This window comes from Physella acuta, unplaced genomic scaffold (genome assembly GCF_028476545.2).
Source record: "Physella acuta isolate Inbredline_101_S28 unplaced genomic scaffold, ASM2847654v3 ptg001009l, whole genome shotgun sequence".
Lineage (NCBI taxonomy): Eukaryota > Metazoa > Mollusca > Gastropoda > Physidae > Physella > Physella acuta.
In genome coordinates, this window is record NW_026732526.1 from 238,480 (window position 1) to 266,071 (window position 27,592).

At 39.7% G+C, this 27,592-nt stretch overlaps 1 protein-coding gene across 6 annotated transcripts in view; it reads right to left on the bottom strand.

Moving 5' to 3' along the window:
* The window catches only part of LOC131954532 (citron rho-interacting kinase), a 130,799-nt gene that overhangs the window by 24,079 nt on the left and 79,128 nt on the right, over positions 1 to 27,592 (bottom strand). For 4 of the 6 annotated variants that reach the window (XM_059318292.1, XM_059318291.1, XM_059318289.1 and 1 more), the window contains 17 exons: positions 26,506 to 26,667; positions 26,065 to 26,414; positions 23,423 to 23,546; positions 21,021 to 21,140; positions 20,583 to 20,888; positions 19,669 to 20,502; positions 17,577 to 17,726; positions 17,055 to 17,165; positions 14,622 to 14,711; positions 11,610 to 11,729; positions 8,373 to 8,555; positions 6,019 to 6,090; positions 5,387 to 5,503; positions 4,644 to 4,753; positions 2,736 to 2,804; positions 577 to 703; positions 394 to 498 (listed from right to left, as the gene is read on the bottom strand). In XM_059318292.1, coding sequence (XP_059174275.1) covers positions 394 to 498; positions 577 to 703; positions 2,736 to 2,804; positions 4,644 to 4,753; positions 5,387 to 5,503; positions 6,019 to 6,090; positions 8,373 to 8,555; positions 11,610 to 11,729; positions 14,622 to 14,711; positions 17,055 to 17,165; positions 17,577 to 17,726; positions 19,669 to 20,502; positions 20,583 to 20,888; positions 21,021 to 21,140; positions 23,423 to 23,546; positions 26,065 to 26,414; positions 26,506 to 26,667 — 3,150 coding nt within the window. The remainder of the gene's footprint in view (positions 1 to 393; positions 499 to 576; positions 704 to 2,735; positions 2,805 to 4,643; positions 4,754 to 5,386; positions 5,504 to 6,018; positions 6,091 to 8,372; positions 8,556 to 11,609; positions 11,730 to 14,621; positions 14,712 to 17,054; positions 17,166 to 17,576; positions 17,727 to 19,668; positions 20,503 to 20,582; positions 20,889 to 21,020; positions 21,141 to 23,422; positions 23,547 to 26,064; positions 26,415 to 26,505; positions 26,668 to 27,592) is intronic. The other 2 variants (XM_059318290.1, XM_059318293.1) reach the window with 2 other exon arrangements.

The window sequence follows — 27,592 nt, forward strand, 5'->3', positions numbered from 1 at the left end:
TATGGTAAATGAGAATTTTTTCTGATAAGGAATAAATGAGAAATAGCAAGCTAAAACTGATATCCTTAGCATGAGTGGGAGATTGTGTTGACATGTGATGCATGGCATTTCATTAGCTTTATTCACATTTAGACCTACAATTAAAAACTGTTCAGGTCTCATCATCTATTTAAAAGCTGCAGTATAAAGTGTGTCAAACAAAAACTGGAGGCTATTCTACAGGCAGCCTGGTTGAGCCCAATATTGCTACAGATAAGGATGAGGGTTGAATCATCCCTACAGGTCTGTACTTTGCTATCAAAGGTTAAAAGAAGATCCACTGTGCTACACTTAGATCCCTACTAGGATTTGAGAAAACTATGCCCAATAAACTCTTCAAAAAGTGATGCAAACCTCTTCTTTCAGTGTCATTTTTTCTTGGTTGCTTTTCTCCATCTCTTTCATTTGGCTCTCAAACAGTTGCAGTGCTGATTTTTCTTTCTGTTCTGACTCTTCAAGCTTTCAAATAAAATAAAAAATAGTAGAATAACTGATGTTTGTTGAAGAAAAGCAAGCTAAAGTCTGGAGCATCCTTACCTTGTGTGAGAGCTTACAGACTTGAGCTCTTTCTTCTCTCAGGTTGTGATGTAACTTCTCCAGGTCAGCTCTGTGTAAGGCTCTCACAGATTCTATCTGCTGCTTCACTTGCCCTTCAGTTTCAGATCTGAGGAAAAAAGCTCACATTAGCTCACTACTCACATTCAAATGCTTTTTTATCAATGGTCAAATTAAGGTAAAGGTGCCAAGAGTCATCAGAGAAATCCAATGGGGTTATACTAACATTTACAGGAACCTTTGCTACTCTCTAGCCAGCAGCTAAGGGACTGTATTGCCAGTACCATGGTTCCCACAATATTTTCACCAGAAAATTCCCTACTATTTCAAGTATCTATTCCAAGCTATTCAAAATAATTGCCGGCTATTATGAAAATTTCCCAGCTATTCATAGGATTTTCCGGCAGAGAAATTTTATCTTAAAATTCCTGTTTTTTCCCCGGTTTCACATCTCTGTGGAAATCCTTAAGTACATGGGGCACCAGGACATGGGGCAGCTAAGGGACTGTGGCACCAGTACATGGGGCAGCTAAGGGACTGTGGCACCAGTACATGGGGCAGCTAAGGGACTGTGGCACCAGGACATGGGGCAGCTAAGGGACTGTGGCACCAGTACATGGGGCAGCTAAGGGACTGTGGCACCAGTACATGGGGCAGCTAAGGGACTGTGGCACCAGTACATGGGGCAGCTAAGGGACTGTGGCACCAGTACATGGGGCAGCTAAGGGACTGTGGCACCAGGACATTGGGCAGCTAAGGGACTGTGGCACCAGGACATGGGGCAGCTAAGGGACTGTGGCACCAGGACATTGGGCAGCTAAGGGACTGTGGCACCAGTACATGGGGCAGCTAAGGGATTGTGGCACCAGTACATGGGGCAGCTAAGGGACTGTGGCACCAGTACATGGGGCAGCTAAGGGACTGTGGCACCAGTACATGGGGCAGCTAAGGGACTGTGGCACCAGTACATGGGGCAGCTAAGGGACTGTGGCACCAGGACATGGGGCAGCTAAGGGACTGTGGCACCAGTACATGGGGCAGCTAAGGGACTGTGGCACCAGTACATGGGGCAGCTAAGGGACTGTGGCACCAGTACATGGGGCAGCTAAGGGACTGTGGCACCAGTACATGGGGCAGCTAAGGGACTGTGGCACCAGGACATTGGGCAGCTAAGGGACTGTGGCACCAGGACATGGGGCAGCTAAGGGACTGTGGCACCAGGACATTGGGCAGCTAAGGGACTGTGGCACCAGTACATGGGGCAGCTAAGGGATTGTGGCACCAGTACATGGGGCAGCTAAGGGACTGTGGCACCAGTACATGGGGCAGCTAAGGGACTGTGGCACCAGTACATGGGGCAGCTAAGGGACTGTGGCACCAGGACATGGGGCAGCTAAGGGACTGTGGCACCAGGACATGGGGCAGCTAAGGGACTGTGGCACCAGTACATGGGACAGCTAAGGGACTGTGGCACCAGGACATGGGGCATAATTGATTAAAATAGGTGAGAGAGAGGAAGAATTGGTTAAAATAGGGGAGAGAGAGGAAGAAAAGGTTAAAATAGGGGAGAGAGGAAGAAAAGGTTAAAATAGGGGAGAGAGAGGAAGAAAAGGTTAAAATAGGGGAGAGAGAGGAAGAAAAGGTTAAAATAGGGGAGAGAGGAAGAATTGGCTAAAATAGGGGAGAGAGAGGAAGAAAAGGTTAAAATAGGGGAGAGAGAGGAAGAATTTGTTAAAATAGGGGAGAGAGAGGAAGAAAAGGTTAAAATAGGGGAGAGAGAGGAAGAAAAGGTTAAAATAGGGGAGAGAGGAAGAATTGGTTAAAATAGGGGAGAGAGAGGAAGAAAAGGTTAAAATAGGGGAGAGAGAGGAAGAATTTGTTAAAATAGGGGAGAGAGAGGAAGAATTGGTTAAAATAGGGGAGAGAGAGGAAGAAAAGGTTAAAATAGGGGAGAGAGAGGAAGAAAAGGTTAAAATAGGGGAGAGAGAGGAAGAATTTGTTAAAATAGGGGAGAGAGAGGAAGAAAAGTTAAAATAGGGGAGAGAGAGGAAGAAAAGGTTAAAATAGGGGAGAGAGAGGAAGAATTTGTTAAAATCGGAGAGGGTGTTAGAGGAAGGTTCAATAGGCCAGCAAAAGATTACCTGGCAGCTTGCACTTGTTGGGTCACCAGTTCATGTTCTCTAGCATTTACTGCTTGCTCATATGTCAATCTGCATCAAAGTTTAACACTTTAAGCAAACTCATTTCAATTTTAAGTGATTTTCTTACCAAATCAAACCAATACTTCAACCAAAAAAGTAATATCATTATAACATACATCTCTAAAGAATGTCCACAGTATTTGGCTTCTCACCTCCAACAAAACAGTCAACATTACAAGCATTTGCACATTTTTATCTAGTTAATCGGATGGTTTTTTTAAATTTTGTTTTCTTTAAATTGTAGCCAAAATGACATGGAATTTATTATCATGTCATAAACATAAGCTACAGCTAAGGGTTAACAAGCAGGTTCTTGAGTTTGTTGTTTAACTGTAGCTGCCTTCAGAAAACAAAATGTTCAGTAATATAAGTGGGTCAATCCAGTATTAGGGAGGGGGTGGGTAGAAAATTGTTGGGTCAATTAGGGAGGAGGTGGGTAGAAAATTGTTGGGTCAATTAGGGAGGGGGTGGGTAGAAAATTGTTGGGTCAATTAGGGAGGGGGTGGGTAGAAAATTGTTGGGTCAATTAGGGAGGGGGTGGGTAGAAAATTGTTGGGTCAATTAGGGAGGAGGTGGGTAGAAAATTGTTGGGTCAATTAGGGAGGGGGTGGGTAGAAAATTGTTGGGTCAATTAGGGAGGGGGTGGGTAGAAAATTGTTGGGTCAATTAGGGAGGGGGTGGGTAGAAAATTGTTGGGTCAATTAGGGAGGGGGTGGGTAGAAAATTGTTGGGTCAATTAGGGAGGGGGTGGGTAGAAAATTGTTGGGTCAATTAGGGAGGGGGTGGGTAGAAAATTGTTGGGTCAATTAGGGAGGAGGTGGGTAGAAAATTGTTGGGTCAATTAGGGAGGGGGTGGGTAGAAAATTGTTGGGTCAATTAGGGAGGGGGTGGGTAGAAAATTGTTGGGTCAATTAGGGAGGGGGTGGGTAGAAAATTGTTGGGTCAATTAGGGAGGGGGTGGGTAGAAAATTGTTGGGTCAATTAGGGAGGGGTTGGTAGAAAATTGTTGGGTCAATTAGGGAGGGGGTGGGTAGAAAATTGTTGGGTCAATTAGGGAGGGGGTGGGTAGAAAATTGTTGGGTCAATTAGGGAGGGGGTGGGTAGAAAATTGTTGGATCAATTAGGGAGGGGGTGGGTAGAAAATTGTTGGGTCAATTAGGGAGGGGTTGGTAGAAAATTGTTGGATCAATTAGGGAGGGGGTGGGTAGAAAATTGTTGGGTCAATTAGGGAGGGGGTGGGTAGAAAATTGTTGGGTCAATTAGGGAGGGGGTGGGTAGAAAATTGTTGGGTCAATTAGGGAGGGGGTGGGTAGAAAATTGTTGGGTCAATTAGGGAGGGGGTGGGTAGAAAATTGTTGGGTCAATTAGGGAGGAGGTGGGTAGAAAATTGTTGGGTCAATTAGGGAGGGGGTGGGTAGAAAATTGTTGGGTCAATTAGGGAGGGGGTGGGTAGAAAATTGTTGGGTCAATTAGGGAGGGGGTGGGTAGAAAATTGTTGGGTCAATTAGGGAGGGGGTGGGTAGAAAATTGTTGGGTCAATTAGGGAGGGGGTGGGTAGAAAATTGTTGGGTCAATTAGGGAGGAGGTGGGTAGAAAATTGTTGGGTCAATTAGGGAGGGGGTGGGTAGAAAATTGTTGGGTCAATTAGGGAGGGGGTGGGTAGAAAATTGTTGGGTCAATTAGGGAGGAGGTGGGTAGAAAATTGTTGGGTCAATTAGGGAGGGGGTGGGTAGAAAATTGTTGGGTCAATTAGGGAGGGGGTGGGTAGAAAATTGTTGGGTCAATTAGGGAGGGGGTGGGTAGAAAATTGCACTACTAGGTTTCCCTGTTTCTAAAGCTTAAACTTACTTGATGTTGTCCCACTGGATTTCTCTCTCTTTAAATTCTTGAATGATAACTTCCATGTCTTTAATTTGATCTTCCAATTCAGTACAAACTTTGGCCAACTGCTCAGCTTTCTGTACAAGATTGAAAAATATAAAACCTTTTTATAGACTGTTCTATCTCAACAGAACCTGTGTAAGCCAACAGTAAACCCATCACCTCATGTAAGCCAACAGTAAACCCATCACCCCATGTAAGCCAACAGTAAACCCATCACCCCATGTAAGCAAACAGTAAACCCATCACCCCATGTAAGCAAACAGTAAACCCATCACCCCATGTAAGCAAACAGTAAACCCATCACCCCATGTAAGCAAACAGTAAACCCATCACCCCATGTAAGCCAACAGTAAACCCATCACCCCATGTAAGCAAACAGTAAACCCATCACCCCATGTAAGCAAACAGTAAACCCATCACCCCATGTAAGCAAACAGTAAACCCATCACCCCATGTAAGCCAACAGTAAACCCATCACCCCATGTAAGCCAACAGTAAACCCATCACCAAATGTAAGCCAACAGTAAACCCATCACCCCATGTAAGCCAACAGTAAACCCATCACCAAATGTAAGCCAACAGTAAACCCATCACCCCATGTAAGCCAACAGTAAACCCATCACCTCATGTAAGCCAACAGTAAACCCATCACCCCATGTAAGCCAACAGTAAACCCATCACCCCATGTAAGCAAACAGTAAACTAACCTTATACTCCATCTGATACTGCTGCTGCTTGTTCTGTACCTCTTCCATTAAACGGACAGTCTCACCTGTATTTGAACCCCTCTCTTTTTGCAGTGCTGAATACTTGCCTTCTAAAACCTGAATATACAAGATCTATTTCAGCTGGTATACCACAACATACACAACAGCCTACAAGCCCATGTCATCCATATACAACAGCCTACAAGCCCAAGTCATCCAACATTTTCATTTATTTATCTTGGTATTTCAATAAAACATTTTTTAATTAGTTTCCATTAGCCTATCCCGCAAAAGTAACCCTATGAATGTACAATGCCAGAGTTGAGCATGACATAGGTGTTGCATGACTGGCCATTCCATTATTAATGCTTTTTTAAAAAGCATTTTCTAGGCTAGCCACTTATGTAAGCAAGTGAACTTAGTATTCAATCAAAGTGAAACAAGTCAAGTCTTGATACTAAACAAACTAGTTGTCAAGCAACACCTTGCCAGTAGACAATGTCAAGCAGCCAGTAGACAATGTCAAGCAGCCAGTAGACAATGTCAAGCAGCCAGTAGACAATGTCAAGCAGCCAGTAGACAATGTCAAGCAGCCAGTAGACAATGTCAAGCAGCCAGTAGAGATTGCTTACCTTGTATTGCCGCTGCAGGGTGTCAAACTGTGACTTGAGAGTCTTGAGCTCAGCCATAGCATCCTGGGCATTCTGGACAAGAGAAGATTAGCCACCATTGACCAGAACAAAGACATCTCAAGATAGTGAGCAATTTTCATTTGTGACACTCTACCCCTGACTGGTACCCACCTGCTTCTTTTTAAAAATCAAATTCCACAATAAAGTGTGCCTGTCACAGGCTATAAAATAAAGTGTCCCTGTCACAGGCTATACAATAAAGTGTGCCTGTCACAGGCTATAAAGTGTGCCGGTCACAGGCTATACAATAAAGTGTGCCTGTCACAGGCTATACAATAAAGTGTGCCTGTCACAGGCTATAAAATAAAGTGTCCCTGTCACAGGCTATACAATAAAGTGTGCCTGTCACAGGCTATAAAGTGTGCCGGTCACAGGCTATACAATAAAGTGTGCCTGTCACAGGCTATACAATAAAGTGTGCCTGTCACAGGCTATACAATAAAGTGTGCCTGTCACAGGCTATACAATAAAGTGTGCCTGTCACAGGCTATAAAGTGTGCCTGTCACAGGCTATACAATAAAGTGTGCCTGTCACAGGCTATACAATAAAGTGTGCCTGTCACAGGCTATAAAGTGTGCCTGTCACAGGCTATAAAGTGTGCCGGTCACAGGCTATACAATAAAGTGTGCCTGTCACAGGCTATAAAGTGTGCCTGTCACAGGCTATACAATAAAGTGTCCCTGTCACAGGCTATACAATAAAGTGTGCCTGTCACAGGCTATACAATAAAGTGTGCCTGTCACAGGCTATACAATGAAATGTGTCTGTCACTGGCTATAAAGTGTGCCTGTCACAGGCTATACAATAAAGTGTGCCTGTCACAGGCTATACAATAAAGTGTGCCTGTCACAGGCTATACAATAAAGTGTGCCTGTCACAGGCTATAAAGTGTGCCTGTCACAGGCTATACAATAAAGTGTGCCTGTCACTGGCTATACAATAAAGTGTGCCTGTCACAGGCTATAAAGTGTGCCTGTCACAGGCTATAAAGTGTGCCTGTCACAGGCTATACAATGAAATGTGTCTGTCACTGGCTATAAAGTGTGCCTGTCACAGGCTGTAAAGTGTGCCTGTCACAGGCTATACAATAAAGTGTGCCTGTCACAGGCTATAAAGTGTGCCTGTCACAGGCTATACAATAAAGTGTGCCTGTCACAGGCTATAAAGTGTGCCTGTCACAGGCTATACAATAAAGTGTGCCTGTCACAGGCTATACAATAAAGTGTGCCTGTCACAGGCTATACAATAAAGTGTGCCTGTCACAGGCTATACAATAAAGTGTGCCTGTCACAGGCTATACAATAAAGTGTGCCTGTCACAGGCTATAAAGTGTGCCTGTCACAGGCTATAAAGTGTGCCTGTCACTGGCTATAAAGTGTGCCTGTCACAGGCTATACAATAAAGTGTGCCTGTCACAGGCTATACAATAAAGTGTGTCTGTCACTGGCTATACAATAAAGTGTGCCTGTCACAGGCTATAAAGTGTGCCTGTCACAGGCTATAAAGTGTGCCTGTCACAGGCTATAAAGTGTGCCTGTCACAGGTTATACAATAAGTGTGCCTGTCACAGGCTATAAAGTGTGTCTGTCACAGGCTATAAAGTGTGCCTGTCACAGGCTATACAATAAAGTGTGCCTGTCACAGGCTATACAATAAAGTGTGCCTGTCACTGGCTATAAAGTGTGCCTGTCACAGGCTATACAATAAAGTGTGCCTGTCAGAGGCTATAAAGTGTGTCTGTCACAGGCTATAAAGTGTGCCTGTCACAGGCTATACAATAAGTGTGCCTGTCACAGGCTATACAATAAAGTGTGCCTGTCACAGGCTATACAATAAAGTGTGCCTGTCACAGGCTATACAATAAAGTGTGCCTGTCACAGGCTATACAATAAAGTGTGCCTGTCACAGGCTATACAATAAAGTGTGCCTGTCACAGGCTATAAAGTGTGCCTGTCACAGGCTATAAAGTGTGCCTGTCACAGGCTATACAATGAAATGTGTCTGTCACTGGCTATAAAGTGTGCCTGTCACAGGCTATACAATAAAGTGTGCCTGTCACAGGCTATACAATAAAGTGTGCCTGTCACAGGCTATACAATAAAGTGTGCCTGCCACAGGCTATACAATGAAATGTGTGTCCCCCCATGTCTCAGACCCTGACTAGAGCCCAGATCTTCACTAACATCCCCAATCAAGCAGTGTTACATACTAGAGCCCAGATCTTCACTAACATCCCCAATCAAGCAGTGTTACATACTAGAGCAACATTTTTTTAAATATTAAGATAACTAACCTGTAAGTATCTTCCATTCTCTACAGCTTTGTTGTCAAGTATTCGCTGAAGTCTATCAATCCTATCCTTTAACTCAAGTTCTTGGCGCTTGGAAGCAGCAAGCAGAGACCGGGCTTCACTAAGAGCAAGGTTGGATTCCTCCAGTTCATGTCGGAGGTAGGCTGGGATGTCCCCGGCACTAAACTATACAATAAACATGACATCTAGTACAAAACTAAACTATACAATAAACATGACATCTAGTACAAAACTAAACTATACAATAAACATGACATCTAGTACACAACTAAACTATACAATAAACATGACATCTAGTACACAACTAAACTATACAATAAACATGACATCTAGTACACAACTAAACTATACAATAAACATGACATCTAGTACAAAACTAAACAATAAACATGACATCTAGTACACAACTAAACTATACAATAAACATGACATCTAGTACAAAAATAAACTATACAATAAACATGACATATAGTACATAACTAAACTATACAATAAACATGACATCTAGTACACAACTAAAATATACAATAAACATGACATCTAGTACAAAACTAAACTATACAATAAACATGACATCTAGTACAAAAATAAACTATACAATAAACATGACATCTAGTACAAAACTAAACTATACAATAAACATGACATCTAGTACAAAACTAAACTATACAATAAACATGACATCTAGTACAAAACTAAACTATACAATAAACATGACATCTAGTACAAAACTAAACTATACAATAAACATGACATCTAGTACACAACTAAACTATACAATAAACATGACATCTAGTACACAACTAAACTATACAATAAACATGACATCTAGTACACAACTAAACTATACAATAAACATGACATCTAGTACAAAACTAAACAATAAACATGACATCTAGTACACAACTAAACTATACAATAAACATGACATCTAGTACAAAAATAAACTATACAATAAACATGACATATAGTACATAACTAAACTATACAATAAACATGACATCTAGTACACAACTAAAATATACAATAAACATGACATCTAGTACAAAACTAAACTATACAATAAACATGACATCTAGTACAAAAATAAACTATACAATAAACATGACATCTAGTACAAAACTAAACTATACAATAAACATGACATCTAGTACAAAACTAAACTATACAATAAACATGACATCTAGTACAAAAATAAACTATACAATAAACATGACATCTAGTACAAAAATAAACTATACAATAAACATGACATCTAGTACAAAACTAAACTATACATTAAACATGACATCTAGTACACAACTAAACAATAAACATGACATCTAGTACAAAACTATACAATAAACATGACATCTAGTACAAAACTAAACATATAAACATGACATCTAGTACAAAACTAAACAATAAACATGACATCTAGTACAAAACTAAACTATACATTAAACATGACATCTAGTACACAACTAAACAATAAACATGACATCTAGTACAAAACTATACAATAAACATGACATCTAGTACAAAACTAAACATATAAACATGACATCTAGTACAAAACTAAACAATAAACATGACATCTAGTACAAAACTAAACTATACATTAAACATACATCTAGTACACAACTAAACAAAACAATAAACATGACATCTAGTACAAAACTAAACAATAAACATGACATCTAGTACAAAACTACAATAAACATGACATCTAGTACAAAACTAAACAATAAACATGACATCTAGTACAAAACTATACAATAAACATGACATCTAGTACAAAACTAAACATATAAACATGACATCTAGTACAAAACTAAACAATAAACATGACATCTAGTACACAACTAAAATATACATTAAACATGACATATAGTACAAAACTAAACATATAAACATGACATCTAGTACAAAACTAAACAATAAACATGACATCTAGTACACAACTAAACTATACAATAAACATGACATCTTGTACAAAATTAAACATATAAACATGACATCTAGTACACAACTAAAATATACATTAAACATGACATATAGTACAAAACTAAACTATACAATATCATGACATCTAGTAGACAACTAAACTATACAATAAACATAACATCTAGTACAAAAGTAAACTATACAATATCATGACATCTAGTAGACAACTAAACTATACAATATCATGACATCTAGTACACAACTAAACTATACAATAAACATGACATCTAGTACAAAACTAAACAATAAACATGTCATCTAGTACAAAACTAAACAATAAACATGACATCTAGTAGACAACTAAACTATACAATAAACATGACATGTAATACATAACTATATAATAAACATGTTAATCTATTACATACAGTAAATTGGGATGGCCCCAGTAAGAAGTAAAATGTTTTTAATGAGATTGAAAGAACAGGTAATACCCTAGTTGAAGCCTGATTGAACAAATAAAAATTATTTCCTGTTTTTAAAGTATCGTCAAATCCAATTACCATTTAGACTTTTATTAATAAATCCAATTACCAGTTAAAAATAAATCCAATTACCAGTTAATTTTATTAATAAATATAATTAGCAGTTAGACTTTGGATGATTTTAACAAAACACAGTGAAGGGGCCAATGTTAGGTTATAGTAGTCTAGACTTAGTGCGCCAGTTTAATACGTCATGGCATCAACTGTGTTGTGACTTTTTATCCTCCCCCTCCCCACAGCCAAGCGGTAATATTTGGGGTAACGGTGAGTTCAAACAAGTGAACTTAGTAACAAGGAATTAGTCTAGCCCTAATTGTCCACATTTGCAAAGATATAAAAAAACAGAAGGTGGATTAAATTATACTATATAAAATTCCATAATTTTTTGTTATGACTACCTGCCTGTAAACTCAGATAAACTTAATGAAAAAAAATAGTGGGTAAAATGGAGAGCTTTAATATTTCTGAAGGAGATTATTCTTTCATTAAATGACAATTTTTAAATACTCGTAACATATTCACGCGGTCAGTCCCGCAACAAAATATCTCTCCGCAGCAATAACATCACAACACAGGGTAGACCCACGCAATGGCGCTGGGAAAAATTGGATGTAATTCACGTAATACTAGACTATTTGTTAGTCTGAAATTCACTTTTCTAAATTCCAGACTTTTTCCAGACAGTAAGGGCCCTCTCATTTGTGTTGGTATTTGTCAAAAGGTTATCTCTACATTTAAAAACAAAGACCTCATTTGCTCCCTTCCGTATTTCCATTTCCCGCTTGGACTCATCAAGCTGTTGCTGCAGCGACTTGACCTGGGTCAGCAGGTGTCCTTTCTCATCTTGTTCACCACATCCAAGTCTAGCCTGGTCAATTAGCATAACATGAGTCAAACATCCAAGTCTGACCTGGTCAATTAGCATAACATGAGTCAAACATCAAACATCCAAGTCTGGCCTGGTCAATTAGCATAACATGAGTCAAACATCAAACATCCAAGTCTGGCCTGGTCAATTAGCATAACATGAGTCAAACATCCCAGACTGACCTGGTCAATTAGCATAACATGAGTCAAACATCCCAGACTGACCTGGTCAATTAGCATAACATGAGTCAAACATCCCAGACTGACCTGGTCAATTAGCATAACATGAGTCAAACATCAAACATCCCAGTCTGACCTTGTCAATTAGCATAACATGAGTCAAACATCAAACATCCAAGTCTGGCCTGGTCAATTAGCACAACATGAGTCAAACATCAAACATCCCAGTCTGACCTTGTCAATTAGCATAACATGAGTCAATATCCCAGTCTGACCTTGTCAATTAGCATAACATGAGTCAAACATCCCAGTCTGACCTGGTCAATTAGCATAACATGAGTCAAACATCCCAGTCTGACCTGGTCAATTAGCATAACATGAGTCAAACATCCCAGTCTGACCTTGTCAATTAGCATAACATGAGTCAAACATCCCAGTCTGACCTGGTCAATTAGCATAACATGAGTCAAACATCCCAGTCTGACCTTGTCAATTAGCATAACATGAGTCAAACATCCCAGTCTGACCTGGTCAATTAGCATAACATGAGTCAAACATCCCAGTCTGACCTTGTCAATTAGCATAACATGAGTCAAACATCCCAGTCTGACCTTGTCAATTAGCATAACATGAGTCAAACATCCCAGTCTGACCTGGTCAATTAGCATAACATGAGTCAAACATCCCAGTCTGACCTTGTCAATTAGCATAACATGAGTCAAACATCCCAGTCTGACCTGGTCAATTAGCATAACATGAGTCAAACATCCCAGTCTGACCTTGTCAATTAGCATAACATGAGTCAAACATCCCAGTCTGACCTTGTCAATTAGCATAACATGAGTCAAACATCCCAGCACAAGTCAGGTGCTAAAACTGCCCACAAAAATGACATGAGTCAAACATCCTGGCAAGCACCAGTGTCCAGACCCTGTCACTCTTACCTTGAGCTCATCTCTCTCAGAGGTCAGTTCTCCCAGTGTCCAGTCATCTCTCTCAGAGGTCAGTTCACCCAGTGTCCAGACCCTGTCACTCTTACCTTGAGTTCATCTCTCTCAGAGGTCAGTTCTCCCAGTGTCCAGACCCTGTCACTCTTACCTTGAGTTCATCTCTCTCAGAGGTCAGTTCTCCCAGTGTCCAGTCATCTCTCTCAGAGGTCAGTTCACCCAGTGTCCAGACCCTGTCACTCTTACCTTGAGTTCATCTCTCTCAGAGGTCAGTTCACCCAGTGTCCAGACCCTGTCACTCTTACCTTGAGTTCATCTCTCTCAGAGGTCAGTTCTCCCAGTGTCCAGACCCTGTCACTCTTACCTTGAGTTCATCTCTCTCAGAGGTCAGTTCTCCCAGTGTCCAGTCATCTCTCTCAGAGGTCAGTTCTCCCAGTGTCCAGTCATCTCTCTCAGAGGTCAGTTCACCCAGTGTCCAGACCCTGTCACTCTTACCTTGAGTTCATCTCTCTCAGAGGTCAGTTCTCCCAGTGTCCAGACCCTGTCACTCTTACCTTGAGTTCATCTCTCTCAGAGGTCAGTTCTCCCAGTGTCCAGTCATCTCTCTCAGAGGTCAGTTCACCCAGTGTCCAGACCCTGTCACTCTTACCTTGAGTTCATCTCTCTCAGAGGTCAGTTCTCCCAGTGTCCAGACCCTGTCACTCTTACCTTGAGTTCATCTCTCTCAGAGGTCAGTTCTCCCAGTGTCCAGACCCTGTCACTCTTACCTTGAGTTCATCTCTCTCAGAGGTCAGTTCTCCCAGTGTCCAGTCATCTCTCTCAGAGGTCAGTTCACCCAGTGTCCAGACCCTGTCACTCTTACCTTGAGTTCATCTCTCTCAGAGGTCAGTTCTCCCAGTGTCCAGTCATCTCTCTCAGAGGTCAGTTCACCCAGTGTCCAGACCCTGTCACTCTTACCTTGAGTTCATCTCTCTCAGAGGTCAGTTCACCCAGTGTCCAGACCCTGTCACTCTTACCTTGAGTTCATCTCTCTCAGAGGTCAGTTCACCCAGTGTCCAGACCCTGTCACTCTTACCTTGAGTTCATCTCTCTCAGAGGTCAGTTCTCCCAGTGTCCAGTCATCTCTCTCAGAGGTCAGTTCACCCAGTGTCCAGACCCTGTCACTCTTACCTTGAGTTCATCTCTCTCAGAGGTCAGTTCTCCCAGTGTCCAGACCCTGTCACTCTTACCTTGAGTTCATCTCTCTCAGAGGTCAGTTCTCCCAGTGTCCAGTCATCTCTCTCAGAGGTCAGTTCTCCCAGTGTCCACACCCTGTCACACTTACCTTGAGCATATCTCTCTCAGAGGTCAGTTCTCCCAGTGTCCAGTCATCTCTCTCAGAGGTCAGTTCTCCCAGTGTCCAGTCATCTCTCTCAGAGGTCAGTTCTCCCAGTGTCCAGTCATCTCTCTCAGAGGTCAGTTCTCCCAGTGTCCAGTCATCTCTCTCAGAGGTCAGTTCTCCCAGTGTCCAGTCATCTCTCTCAGAGGTCAGTTCTCCCAGTGTCCAGTCATCTCTCTCAGAGGTCAGTTCTCCCAGTGTCCAGTCATCTCTCTCAGAGGTCAGTTCTCCCAGTGTCCAGTCATCTCTCTCAGAGGTCAGTTCTCCCAGTGTCCAGAGCCTGTCACTCTTACCTTGAGTTCATCTCTCTCAGAGGTCAGTTCTCCCAGTGTCCAGTCATCTCTCTCAGAGGTCAGTTCTCCCAGTGTCCAGTCCCTGTCACCCTTACCTTGAGCTCATCTCTCTCAGAGGTCAGTTCTCTAATCTCTAGCTGCAGTTTTTCCACGCTCACATTTCTTGGATCACTGACATCACATTCCTTAAATAACATCAGTTATAACTTCAAACATACTGTAGATATAATGTCTCACAGACTATATAACATTACACATACAATAGGAAATCACATCAGACATACTAAGATTTAACAGCACACATACTATGAGAAAAAAACTATAACAATGTCATGGCAGACACGGTTTTCATCCATTTTTTACTTTCTCGTAAACCAAATATAGAGGAAGTATCGTAAACCGTAATTGTGCAAAAAATCAAAATAGAGATTTTTTTAAAAATCTTGACGTTTTACCCCTGCCTGAGTAAAAAAAAAATTCATAAAAAACGTTTTAATAACAAGCTTTTATGTAATGATGCACTAAAAAGTAGAAAATAAATTATAGACTACTATTTAAATAACTATAAAGAAAAGCGTGGGTCACTTTAGTATCTATTGGATACCTTTACTAATGTTAAGGAAGACACCCACGCTTTTCTTTATAGTTATTTAAATAGTAGTCTATAATTTATTTTCTACTTTTTAGTGCATCATTACATAAAAGCTTGTTATTAAAACGTTTTTTATGAATTTTTTTTTCAGTACTTTACATGTTTTATTTACAATAGAGTTACATGACTAAAAACCATTGCGCGCCTACTGAACATCATGTTCAGTAGGCGCGCAATGGTTTTTGAACGCAGCCATTACGTGATGGCGCAGCTATTGAAGGTGATGACCCCTATTGAAGGTGATGACGCCTATTGCGCGCCTACTGAACATCATGTTCAGTAGGCGCGCAATGGTTTTTGAACGCAGCCATTACGTGATGGCGCAGCTATTGAAGGTGATGACGCATGTGGTGTGGTTGGCTAGACATGCCTACTAATTCGGTCCAAATTTTTATTAATTCATAAAAAATTAATTAGGCATCCAATTAAGTCAAATTTAGTTTCAGATTGCATTGTCTTCATGTCTTGACCCACGTGCCAACTGTGAATCGTATCGGTCAAGTAGAACTGTCCGAATTTTCACTCCTGCGTTTCCGTCTAGACAGACTGACGACAGAGGAAGTGAGTTAAATAAAAGCTTGTAAAAATCATAGTTTTTCAAATTTGTCCATATATCTGTGTGTGTGTGTGTGTGTGTATATGTCTGTGAACACGATAACTTAAGTAACGCTACAGATAGATTGATGAAATTTCATATATAACCATTTAATCAAATTTGTAGCTCTATAACAAATTTTCAGCGATTTCTGGTAACCGGAAGTGGAATTTATTCAACTTTTGGTTTTTTCAAAAGCCTATAACTTGATTACTGTTTCAGATAGATAAAAGAAATTTCACATAAAAGTACAAGATCTAACTCTCTGCCTTCAATCAAATTTTGAGTAATTTCCGTTGACTGGAAATAGTACATTTCTGAATTCTCAAAAAACGCTTATGAATTTATAAAGTTCTAATATTCAGCATTATTATACACAATGTTTGCTGTTCACTTTGTGCGCAATCTTTTTTTATATGAGATTCTGTTCTATTTTAAAAAGTTTAAGTATTTAAAAATTGATTAAAAATCATGTCTATATCCTGAGTTGCCATCCCAGAAGTGTGCCATGTTTTAAACATCCAAGAAACAGAGTGGTTCTGGGTTGGCCCAGAAGTGTGCCATGTAATGTCTAGAGCTGGGGTTCCCAACCCTGTGCCCGCACGCGGGCGCCATGGCACCCGCTGAACGATTCGTATGTGCCCGCCTCTCACTATTTGAGAGAGACAGAATTTTTTTCATAAACATTATTTTAAACGAGCCGACCCGCAGCATATCATACACAGCTATTTAGTTGTTTTATTTTCTACTTTTCGGTAATTCATAATTTGTGAATTCAACAGTGCCAATGCTGCCACTGAAAATATTTGCTTTAAAACACTATCAGTAGGTCGTTAAGGATGATACTACCCCCACCTTCCTTTCCCCCAACCCCTACACCCCCCCTCGTGAAAGCAGCCTCCTCTTAGTTACCTCCCCTAAGTTTAAAACAGTTTCAAACTAAATTATCTGCCCCTAATAGCCGTCACTAAATCCGGCTCTACAATTGTAAACATTTAGTGTGAACCAAAGCTCACCAGACCATGTAGGGGTGGGGAGCGCGCTTACAGTTTGTTTTCTAGCGTCTCCAAGAAGAGAATTATTGAAACATTTTTGTTTATTATTTATTAATACATTATGACTATAAGAAAATAAATTATGGGAAAATGACATGTTATGGAAGGAGTTTGTTGATTTAAAATAGGTGGTGCTCGTCACCCTACCAATATTTTAGAATGTGCTTTAGAGTAAAAAAAGGTTGGGAACCCCTGGTCTACTAGCTGATTAACTTTTGACACTAACCTTAACTTTGGCTGACAATTTTTCATTTTCCTCTGTCAGAGTTTTATTGCTTAGAGCTTCCTTTTCTAGCTGAGCTACAAGGTCATTTTCACTTGTCATCATGTCCTCAATCTGCCAGGATATTTAAAGAGTAAACATCAATGTCAGCCTGATAGCTTTAGACAAAACCAAGTAAACATCAATGTCAGCCTGATAGCTTTAGACAAAACCAAGTAAACATCAATCAATGTCAGCCTGATAGCTTTAGACAAAACCAAGTAAACATCAATCAATGTCAGCCTGATAGCTTTAGACAAAACCAAGTAAACATCAATCAATGTCAGCCTGATAGCTTTAGACAAAACTAAGTAAACATCAATGTCAGCCTGATAGCTTTAGACAAAACCAAGTAAACATCAATCAATGTCAGCCTGATAGCTTTAGACAAAACCAAGTAAACATCAATCAATGTCAGCCTGATAGCTTTAGACAAAACTAAGTAAACATCAATGTCAGCCTGCTAATGTTAGACAAAAGATTTACCTCATTGCGTAGATCTGCAACATTAGCTGTCTGAAGATCAAGATTTGCCCTCAGTTCTTCAATGAGTTTTTCCTTCTCAGTCAAGTCAGACCTCATGACTACTAGCTGTTGCTCCAGACCTTTCACCTTCAAATCTTCAAACACTTTCTCCTAGTTTGGAGCAAAATGGCAATTTTTAGGGTACGAGTATTTTTTGAGTATGTTTGTGTCTATGTGATACAAGACCCAGCGGTCCATTGGATAGATGATGTGGAATTAATTTTTCTTAACCTCGCCACATGAAAGGAAGTTGTGGTCAGCACTATGCCCAGCCACCTTTCTTTACCCAACCAGAGACATTTACACAGAAGGGAAGTTGTGGTCAGCACTATGCCCAGCCACCTTTCTTTACCTAACCAGAGACATTTACACAGAAGGGAAGTTGTGGTCAGCACTATGCCCAGCCACCTTTCTTTACCTAACCAGAGACATTTACACAGAAGGGAAGTTGTGGTCAGCACTATGCCCAGCCACCTTTCTTTACACAACCAGAGACATTTACACATCAAGGCTGAATGGACTCAGGGACATCCTACAGTCTAAATAAACATCTTAACTCCATACATGCAGGCTGGTAGCCAAACAAGCTGATACAAAACAAGCTACAGTCTAAATAAACATCTCAACTCCATACATGCAGGCTGGTAGCCAAACAAGCTGATACAAAACAAGCTACAGTCTAAATAAACATCTCAACTCCATACATGCAGGCTGGTAGCCAAACAAGCTGATACAAAACAAGCTTCAGTCTAAATAAACATCTCAACTCCATACATGCAGGCTGGTAGCCAAACAAGCTGATACAAAACAAGGACCAAATTATTTTTTCAATTTCAGCTGGCTATAAAGACCACTTATGTTTTTTTTATTGATCTTTAATCAGCATTTTATTTCTTTGTTTTAGATTGAAGGAAATTTTTTAGCCAGTTGCAAGGTTTTGTTTAAGTGTGATACTGATAAGGTCTGAGTTAAAATTGTGAGTAAATGCATTATAAAAAAACCCTGGCAAGACCTTATCTTAGAATGGTGGTTCTTAACTTTATTGGAAGTACCCAACACCACTAGCTTCATATGAGCAATCATTCAACACTTCTTAATAGCAAATTTTTTCTCAAATTTTCAATTCAAAATATAGGTAGCCTATATATTTTACTGGTGCACTAAATGAACCGTGCTTCAACATCGGTGAGTTCTAAGCGTTTAAATATTATTTTCAAACAAAAACATACTTTTAGTTACTGCAAATCAGTGTGACTTTTGATGCATTTCAGACACTAATTCAGAAATGCACAGCTTCACCTTAAATTCATCATTAAACCATCTTGTTTTTTGTATTTTCCATCTCCATGCAACTTAATGTGTTATCTTATTTTAGCCGGTGCTAAACTGAATTCTAGAATTGTTAATCTTTCTTTCATATACTGCAGGGGTCTCCAAACTTTTCAGTCCGAGGGCCGCATTAACTATCAAATTTCAGTTCGGGGGCCAGTTTCTTCCAGGCATGTCTTTGATTTTTCTGGGCAAAATTCCTAAGCCATCACCAACAAACGATTTTTCCCTTGGACAAAAAGATCTCCGCGGGCCGGATGCGAGGACTTCGCGGGCCGGATGCGGCCCGCGGGCCGTAGTTTGGAGAACCCTGATATACTGTATTGTTGGCCTATATATTCCACCAACCACTGTCATAATTTGAAGAGATTAAAATATTGTGGTGATGTGTATGAAAAGGTGTGTAGGTGGGACCTGCGTGTTTGTTTAGCGCAGTATTGCCCAAGGCCAGGTTTGTTGACAAAGTATGTGGTACAGAGGGACAAGAGATGCAACTGGTCAACTGACAGCGGGTGCATTGTGAAGGGGGGGGGGGGGATGGGAGGTGTGTAGGGTTGAATGTGGATGGCAGAGACTTGGCTCACCTAAAAATCTGATGGCAATGATATGAGTGGGGCGTGTCTTGACCTCTGCCCAACCCCAGAGACTGACATAGCAAACTTCTAGGGTTCCAACAACCCAAATTAAGCACCACTGTCTAAGAACAAAACCAAATACTTATTACCTTGTCTGCCAGCTCTTGTGTTTTCTTCCATCCACTGGCCTGCAACATAGCCAAGGAGGTTCTTTTATTTACAATTTTCTGAGAGTCTGCACAGGCAACCTGTTTTTCCAGTGATTCATTTTGCTTGCGCAGCTCAGCATTTTCTTTTTGTAGTTTCTCAACGAGGTTGCACCTAGTTTCCCCACTAGTTCTAGTCTGCCCTCCTCTCTGTTTCTCCATCCTGTCAATGATACTTTTGAGTCGATTGATCTCTAGACTCAACTTGTTCACCTCCCTCTCAGCTCCAGCACTTGTCTCCAGCCTCCCAAGGCTTGATTCTAGCCTATTTATTTCTTTATTCAACTTGGCCAAGTGTTCATCAGAAATTTCTTTCTCTTTAACCAGTTGATTTAACTGCCCCTCCATGGCTAACTTTTCTCTCTGCACAGCTTCCTTTTCTTTTTCCAACGCAATTTTCTCTTTTTCTATTTTTCCTTTTTCTCTTTCTGCTACTACTTTTTCTGCCTTCAACTGAACTATCAATGACTTTTCTACTTCTTTGTTTTTTTCTGATGTCTCAAGTGCTAGCCTGAGGGTCGCAAGCTCTTTCTCAATTCTTGCCTTTTCTTTCTCACTCATCTCCAAGAGTGCAGCCTTGACTTTGAGCTGAGCCATCTCTTGAGTGGTGTCAACAGTTTTCAGGTCTTCAAGCTGCTTTAGCTTAGTCTCCAGCTCCTGCTTGTCAGCTGTGAGAGCTGCCACTCTCACTTTCTCACGTCTATTCTCTAACTCAAGTTTCTCAACTTTTTCTTCCAGGTTTAGCTTGTCTTTTTCCAAACAAGACAAACGTTCCAGCTAAAATAAGAAAATAATTGGGGTTTGAATGAATAAGAACCAATTTGTTAGACGAGCAAATGTGAAGCACTTCAACCTACCTTAACCTCCAATCGCCTTTTTTCTCTTTCTAAAGTTGCCATTTTTTCAAGTTTAGATTCTAGCTGACGTTTATCTTTCTCTAGTGCCTCAAGTCTTTCAATTCTTCCAACAAGCCTCTCCTTTTCTCTCTCTGTAAGGGATATCTTATCCTCTAAATTCTGTTTTTCCCTAATAGCACTAGTTAGGCGTCTTTCCAAATCACTATTTTGCTGACGTAGGTGACTTATTTGGAAATTCAGCTCAGCCTTGGATTCTTTCTGGTCTTCAATCTTTACAGAACTTTTCTGAAGGCTTTCTATTTGAACCTAGGGTTAGACATACACTCCTTTTCTTCAAAATGATTTGTATCATTTCATGGGTTAAACATGCTTAAATGAATGAAACAATACAAGTAAAAAGTGCATGATTGGATCATCTAACAAAAGACATTTGTGAACCTGTAGATCAGTGTTCCTCTGCTGCAGCTGCTGGAGATGGACTTGGATGTCAGCATTTCTCCTCTCCAGCTTCTCCATCTCTAGACTTCTGTCATCCAACAATTGTGTGAGAGTCTCAACCTACAGCCACACAAATGTAAGAGTCTCAACCTACAGCCACACAAATGTAAGAGTCTCAACCTACAGCCACACAAATGTAAGAGTCTCAACCTACAGCCACACAAATGTAAGAGTCTCAACCTACAGCCACACAAATGTAAAAGTCTCAACCTACAGCCACACAAATGTAAGAGTCTCAACCTACAGCCACACAAATGTAAGAGTCTCAACCTACAGCCACACAAATGTAAGAGTCTCAACCTACAGCCACACAAATGTAAGAGTCTCAACCTACAGCCACACAAATGTAAGAGTCTCAACCTACAGCCACACAAATGTAAGTCTCAACCTACAGCCACACAAATGTAAGAGTCTCAACCTACAGCCACACAAATGTAAGAGTCTCAACCTACAGCCACACAAATGTAAGAGTCTCAACCTACAGCCACACAAATGTAAGAGTCTCAACCTACAGCCACACAAATGTAAGAGTCTCAACCTACAGCCACACAAATGTAAGAGTCTCAACCTACAGCCACACAAATGTAAGAGTCTCAACCTACAGCCACACAAATGTAAGAGTCTCAACCTACAGCCACACAAATGTAAGAGTCTCAACCTACAGCCACACAAATGTAAGAGTCTCAACCTACAGCCACACAAATGTAAGAGTCTCAACCTACAGCCACACAAATGTAAGAGTCTCAACCTACAGCCACACAAATGTAAGAGTCTCAACCTACAGCCACACAAATGTAATAGTGCTATGAGATTTTCAAATTTGTTATGATTGTAGTATATTATGCACACAGTATTATATATCTTGATTCTGGGAACACATCACATGGTTCAAATTTAAAATCAGTCCATTAATTAGCTAAATTTGCTTAGTTTATTTTGCTGTTTTGCTATTTCTACAAGTTTTGTTTTTTAAGCCAAGTTTCAATTTTCTAATACAAATAATAATCATTAAAAAAGTTTTTAAAAACCCACGTTTTCTGATTGAACTAAAAAGTAGAAAATAAATGCTATAGGCCCTACATCACAATAATGCAAGCGATCACTCTACTATAAGCGATCAAAAACGTGGGGCGCCGAAGTAAAAGTTATATTACTATTGATTAGATAATACTATTGACTTTTATTAGGGAGCTTGTAGAGAGTCAACAGTATTAGAAACTGTAAGAAAATCACGGCGCCCCACGTTTTTGCTCGCTTATAGTAGAGTGATCGCTTGCATTATTGTGATGTAGGGCCTATAGCATTTATTTTCTACTTTTTAGTTCAATCAGAAAACGTGGGTTTTTAAAAACTTTTTTAATGATTATTATTTTCTACTTTTTAGTCTTTGTCTGTTTGTTTGCATTAAAATCTTGCTATCGATTTTATCTTTTCACTTTTTTTGGGTAAACGAAGACAACTCGTAAAAAGACAACTCGTAAAAAGACAACTCGTAAAAAGACAACTCGTAAAAAACACGTTGTTTGAATACGTTACTGACTAGAACACATAGATTTGAACCCGTGTCGAGTGGGATAGCAATCGTGTGCCCAACCACTCGACCATATCGTCTCCCCCAAACTGGCCTACCTCCTGTAAGTTTAAACTCGGTTCAAGCTAAATTCTCTGCCCCTAAGCCTGTGGCGACATGTGATCGTTCGCTTCACTGCGCGCGAGGTACGCGTCGCTGGTTTTTTTTTGTAATGGCTAGCAGAGGAGAATTATATATATAGATTATATAGCGGTCTAAAATGCTCAATAAAATGTTTCCATTGATCAATTTAGTAATAATAACAATTGAATATTCAATGGTCATCCAAAAGAAAGCTTCCCTGAAAATTTCAGCGCGCTAGCTAACTGGGAAGTGCCAGAAATTTCGATCGCAAGATTGGATTGGAAAGACAAACAAATAAATAAATAAACACACAGAGAAAGCAAGTTAAAGAAAACGTGGTAAAAACTTCTGAAACAGTGAACAAACTTGTCACAAGAGGATGTAAAGATTCAATTTTTTTATCAACATACCAACACACAGTATCAAACATATGATACAAGAACCAGCCCTGCCTGCCAGACATGATACAAGTACCAGCCCTGCCTGCCAGACATATGATACAAGTACCAGCCCTGCCTGCCAGACATATGATACAAGTACCAGCCCTGCCTGCCAGACATATGATACAAGTACCAGCCCTGCCTGCCAGACATATGATACAAGTACCAGCCCTGCCTGCCAGACATATGATACAAGTACCAGCCCTGCCTGCCAGACATATGATACAAGTGCCGGACACATGACTGACCTGGGCTGCCAGTGTTGTCTCTCTCCTCTCTAGTCGCTGTCTATCACAAGTGACTTTGGTCAACTCATCCTCTAGAGAAGCAACTTTGGCTTCAGTTACCTCCACCTGACAGTCATAGCGTTTTCTTCAATAATAGAAAATAATGCCGTTAGATTTATAGAAAGAGCAAGTTTTTAACAAAAAATCTAAATTATTTTCAGTTTTTATACAAGTAATACATTTCAAAAGATTAATGTAGTACATTGCAACCAAAAGTAGAAAATATTACTGTACCCCATATGCCTACCCTACACAACCAAAAGTAGAAAATATTACTGATATGCAGACCCCTCACAACCAAAAGTAGAAATATTACTGTACCAGATATGCCTACCCCTCACAACCAAAAGTAGAAAATATTACTGTACCAGATATACACTTCACAACCAAAAGTAGAAATATTACTGTACCAGATATACCCCTCACAACCAAAAGTAGAAAATATTACTGTACCAGTAGATATGCCTACCCCTCACAACCAAGAGTAGAAAGTCTTACGCAAATAGAGGATTTAGGAACCAAAAAAAGGAATGTAACTCATGGATGCTACTTGGTCTAAGCCTTACATTATGCAGGTGGATAAAGGTCTAAGAATAGAGTTTAAAAGGCCAATAGTTCTATATAGCAGGTCTCTAGCCTACATCTAAATACTGCATATTGGCAGTTTACATGTTTATGTAGGCTACCATGAGAAAACCAAAATTAACCATTTTTATAAGTAGCCAAGCCACATTGTCATTCATGCTTTGTGCATAGCTTTATTAAAATTTGTTGGTATGAAAAATTTTCTCACATGGTCCAGGGGTTGTGAGTTCTCACATAGCAGGAACATAGCCATTTGAGAGTGAATGCTGCTCTATTTCTCTCCCAAACAAGCAGTATAAAATATGTACCTGGGGTCATGATGAGTTCACATTACCCACTGTCCATTGCTACACTTCTTTCTTCTTCTTCTTCGTTCTTAATTATTAATGTTGAAGGCGATCGAGATTTATCTGCCAGTGGGTTTGAACTCGAGACTTTGTTCGAATTTATCAACCATGAGCTTTTTGCCGACTCGACCACGCCTCCAACACAATTAAGCGTTACGTGCCAACTGGTTTTGCGCCATTGAGGCCATTGACTCCGATTTCAGCCTGCTTTTCTTTTTGGATTTGCTTCCATAGCCTTTGTCCAACCAAGAACGAACTACAAGGCAGCAGTTGTTTAATTTTGGAGTTGTCTCTCCTAGAAGAGTAGCTGTCCCCAGCTAACGAGCCTCATCTGCCCGAGGGTTCGAACTCGAGACTTTTCTGTTTAGCAACCATGAGCTTTACCGACTCGACCACGCCGACCCATTGCTACACTGAGGGTCAGGCGATTTAGATCTACTTTTCATTATAGAGCGGCAACGCTTTAGATTACTTTTTTCAAAAATTTACTTCACAAATTCTGTAAAATCTGAATCTTGACCTGGATTAAATTTGTATCTATTATTGACAAACCTAGTGTAATTGTCCAATTGAAAAGAAATGCGGACATCCAATCATCAATTTGAATGGAGTGATAATAAAGAAATCAACATGTTTTGTTTTGGTAAAGAGGCTGAAGAATTCTGCTACTGGAGCAACTAAATTTATACTCAATTGAAATACAAGTTATCTGTTTATTCAAAATATTTTTTTGAAAATTTTCCTCAAAGGGGAAGGTTTAAATATTTTTTGGGATGCATCTCTGGAAAAGTAAAGTAAACTAAGTAAAGTTCCCTTTCAAACCTGATGGTCTATGGGGCAAGTTAAGTAGAGTTCACTTGTTTCTGTGACCTTGGCATATGAAGAGAAAGTGTGGTCAGCACTATGCCCAGCCTCCTTTACTTTCCCTAACCTGAGTTAGGTACCCATCAGAGTTGGGTGGACTCGGGGACGGTCTACTGACTTGAACCCGGATTTGAACTCAGGATTTACAGGTTAGCAGTCCAGCTCTCTACCGCTAGACCACTCTGTACCCTATCTCTGGAAAAACCATGGTCATATTCCTGAGAAAATATTATTTAGGGGGTTGCTTGAGATGTTACTTTATTGTTGGTTGAAAGACTCCAGAAGTTAAAAACATTTATTGCCCATTAATTTGATCCCAAGTTCAGCTATCATTTAAACTGGCTCGCCTAGAAATGCTATTTACTATTAAATGGCTACCAACATGCAGAGTCTGTTATTTTGTAAATTCATGCTTCTCATTGATTATCTAACAAGATATGTTGCTTGTTAGATTTTGTTATATAACATGGTTAAAAGACAGTAATTGGCTGTTGTCTGTTCTAGTTAATATTCTCTCTGAATTGAACAATTTTGGTTGCTATAGCTTCTGCTTGATGAAAACTGATGATGTACATATTGAAATAGCTTAACTTTATAAATAAAAATCAACTAAGCTTGGTATTATTTCATTACCATGGTAACCATAAATCAAGCAGCTCAGTATCATTCTAATATTACAGAGCGAAAAACCTTTATAAATTGGGAAACTACTGATAAGATATATTACTTGGGAAACCACTGACAAAATAAATTACTCGGGAAAACATTAGCATAGCAGGTAAATGTGTTTTTTATGAAAAATGTTACTTGTAATCTTGAGCCAGAGCTCTTTGCTCTTCAAGCTTGTGAATAGCATCCTCCATCTGCCTGGCTTTCTGTAATGCTGAATGTCTGCTGCGTTCAGCTTCTTCCTTTAAGGACATTAACTCAGACTCCAAATTGAGTTTACTTTGTTGGGTCTCCTGAAAGAAAATGTTGATTACAGTACATACATGAGGAAAGATACCTTGAATACACGCTTGTATTGTCAGAAATACCTTGAGTTTGCTTTCAGTTTCAGTAACAGATAGACTTTTGTTTAAATAGCTTCGCATGGTTCCTTGTAAATCTTTTATTATGCTCTTTTGTGTCTCCACCTCTTGTTGATAGCTGCTGACCTACAATTTTAAAAAGATATTTTAAATACAAAAATGTTTGTAACTTGTTTTAAAATCTTAAAAAAGATAGATGTAGAAGACAATAGTTTACCTTTTCCATGAGGCTGTCTTTCATTTTTCTACCCATCCCTTCTTTTTGTTTTAAAATATTGTTATCAGATTCTAAACTTGATATTTTTAATATCAGTTCCTCTTCTTTATCTCGCCATTCTTTAGCCTTGTCTGCATATTTATCCACCATTTTTTGAAGCATCTGAAAAATTACTTTTTGGAATAAATTATTTCTGCACATCTTCCATAGTATTAAGGATAGCAGAAATGAAACTAACCACCTAAAAAATCAAATTTTATTTCCCAAAACAGAAATACTATGCAGACAAGCCCAAGCTAGTGAAGGAATTTTCACAATTTTTCAGGTGGAAAGACATATCAAGCAAATCTATGACAAGAATTAAAATGTACATCATAGACATTCAGTGAGATAACACTGGGTTCATCAAAACAGACTGTCACACAAGCGGTTAAACACATGCAGAGAAGTAACTGACCTAGGGGAAAAAGAGCAAATTTTGTACGGGGGTGCAATGAAGGCAGCAAAATCAAATTTAACTTTTTTACCTAAATTTAAAGACCATAAGATCTAGGCCCTGATCAATCATGTAACCACATCATAGTAGGCCTATATCAGTATTTTATGTCAAAATATTAAGACGTATATCTAGTGTGTTTTTTTTTTTTATTTAGTAACAAACACAAAATAACCAGGTTAAAATTAGATACTTAAAATAAAAGCGCTTGTACAATGTGCTAGCGCAGGCTTGTGTCGTAGGCCTCAAGATCAGCACAACCATGAAAAGTGGGTGACGTTAAAGTTATATAATAAAAACGGTGCATTTCTCTGCACATTTCTGTTTCATACTTCATAGTCTTTCAAATCAATTCACTGTTTATTTTAGTCACTACAAAATAGAAAGAGAAACAAAGAGTCTAAGTCAGCACAAAAGCTTTCTGCCGTTTTTATTTTTTTTGGAAAATGCAGAGTTTGTAAGAATGGAAAAGTTACATTCTTCTTGAGATAATCCTATAAAGAACCACAACAAAATATGACTTCAAAAACTTAAGTCTACAGCCCCACCCACCTCTCCAATATTTTTTTTCAGGACTGTCTGCAACTTCTG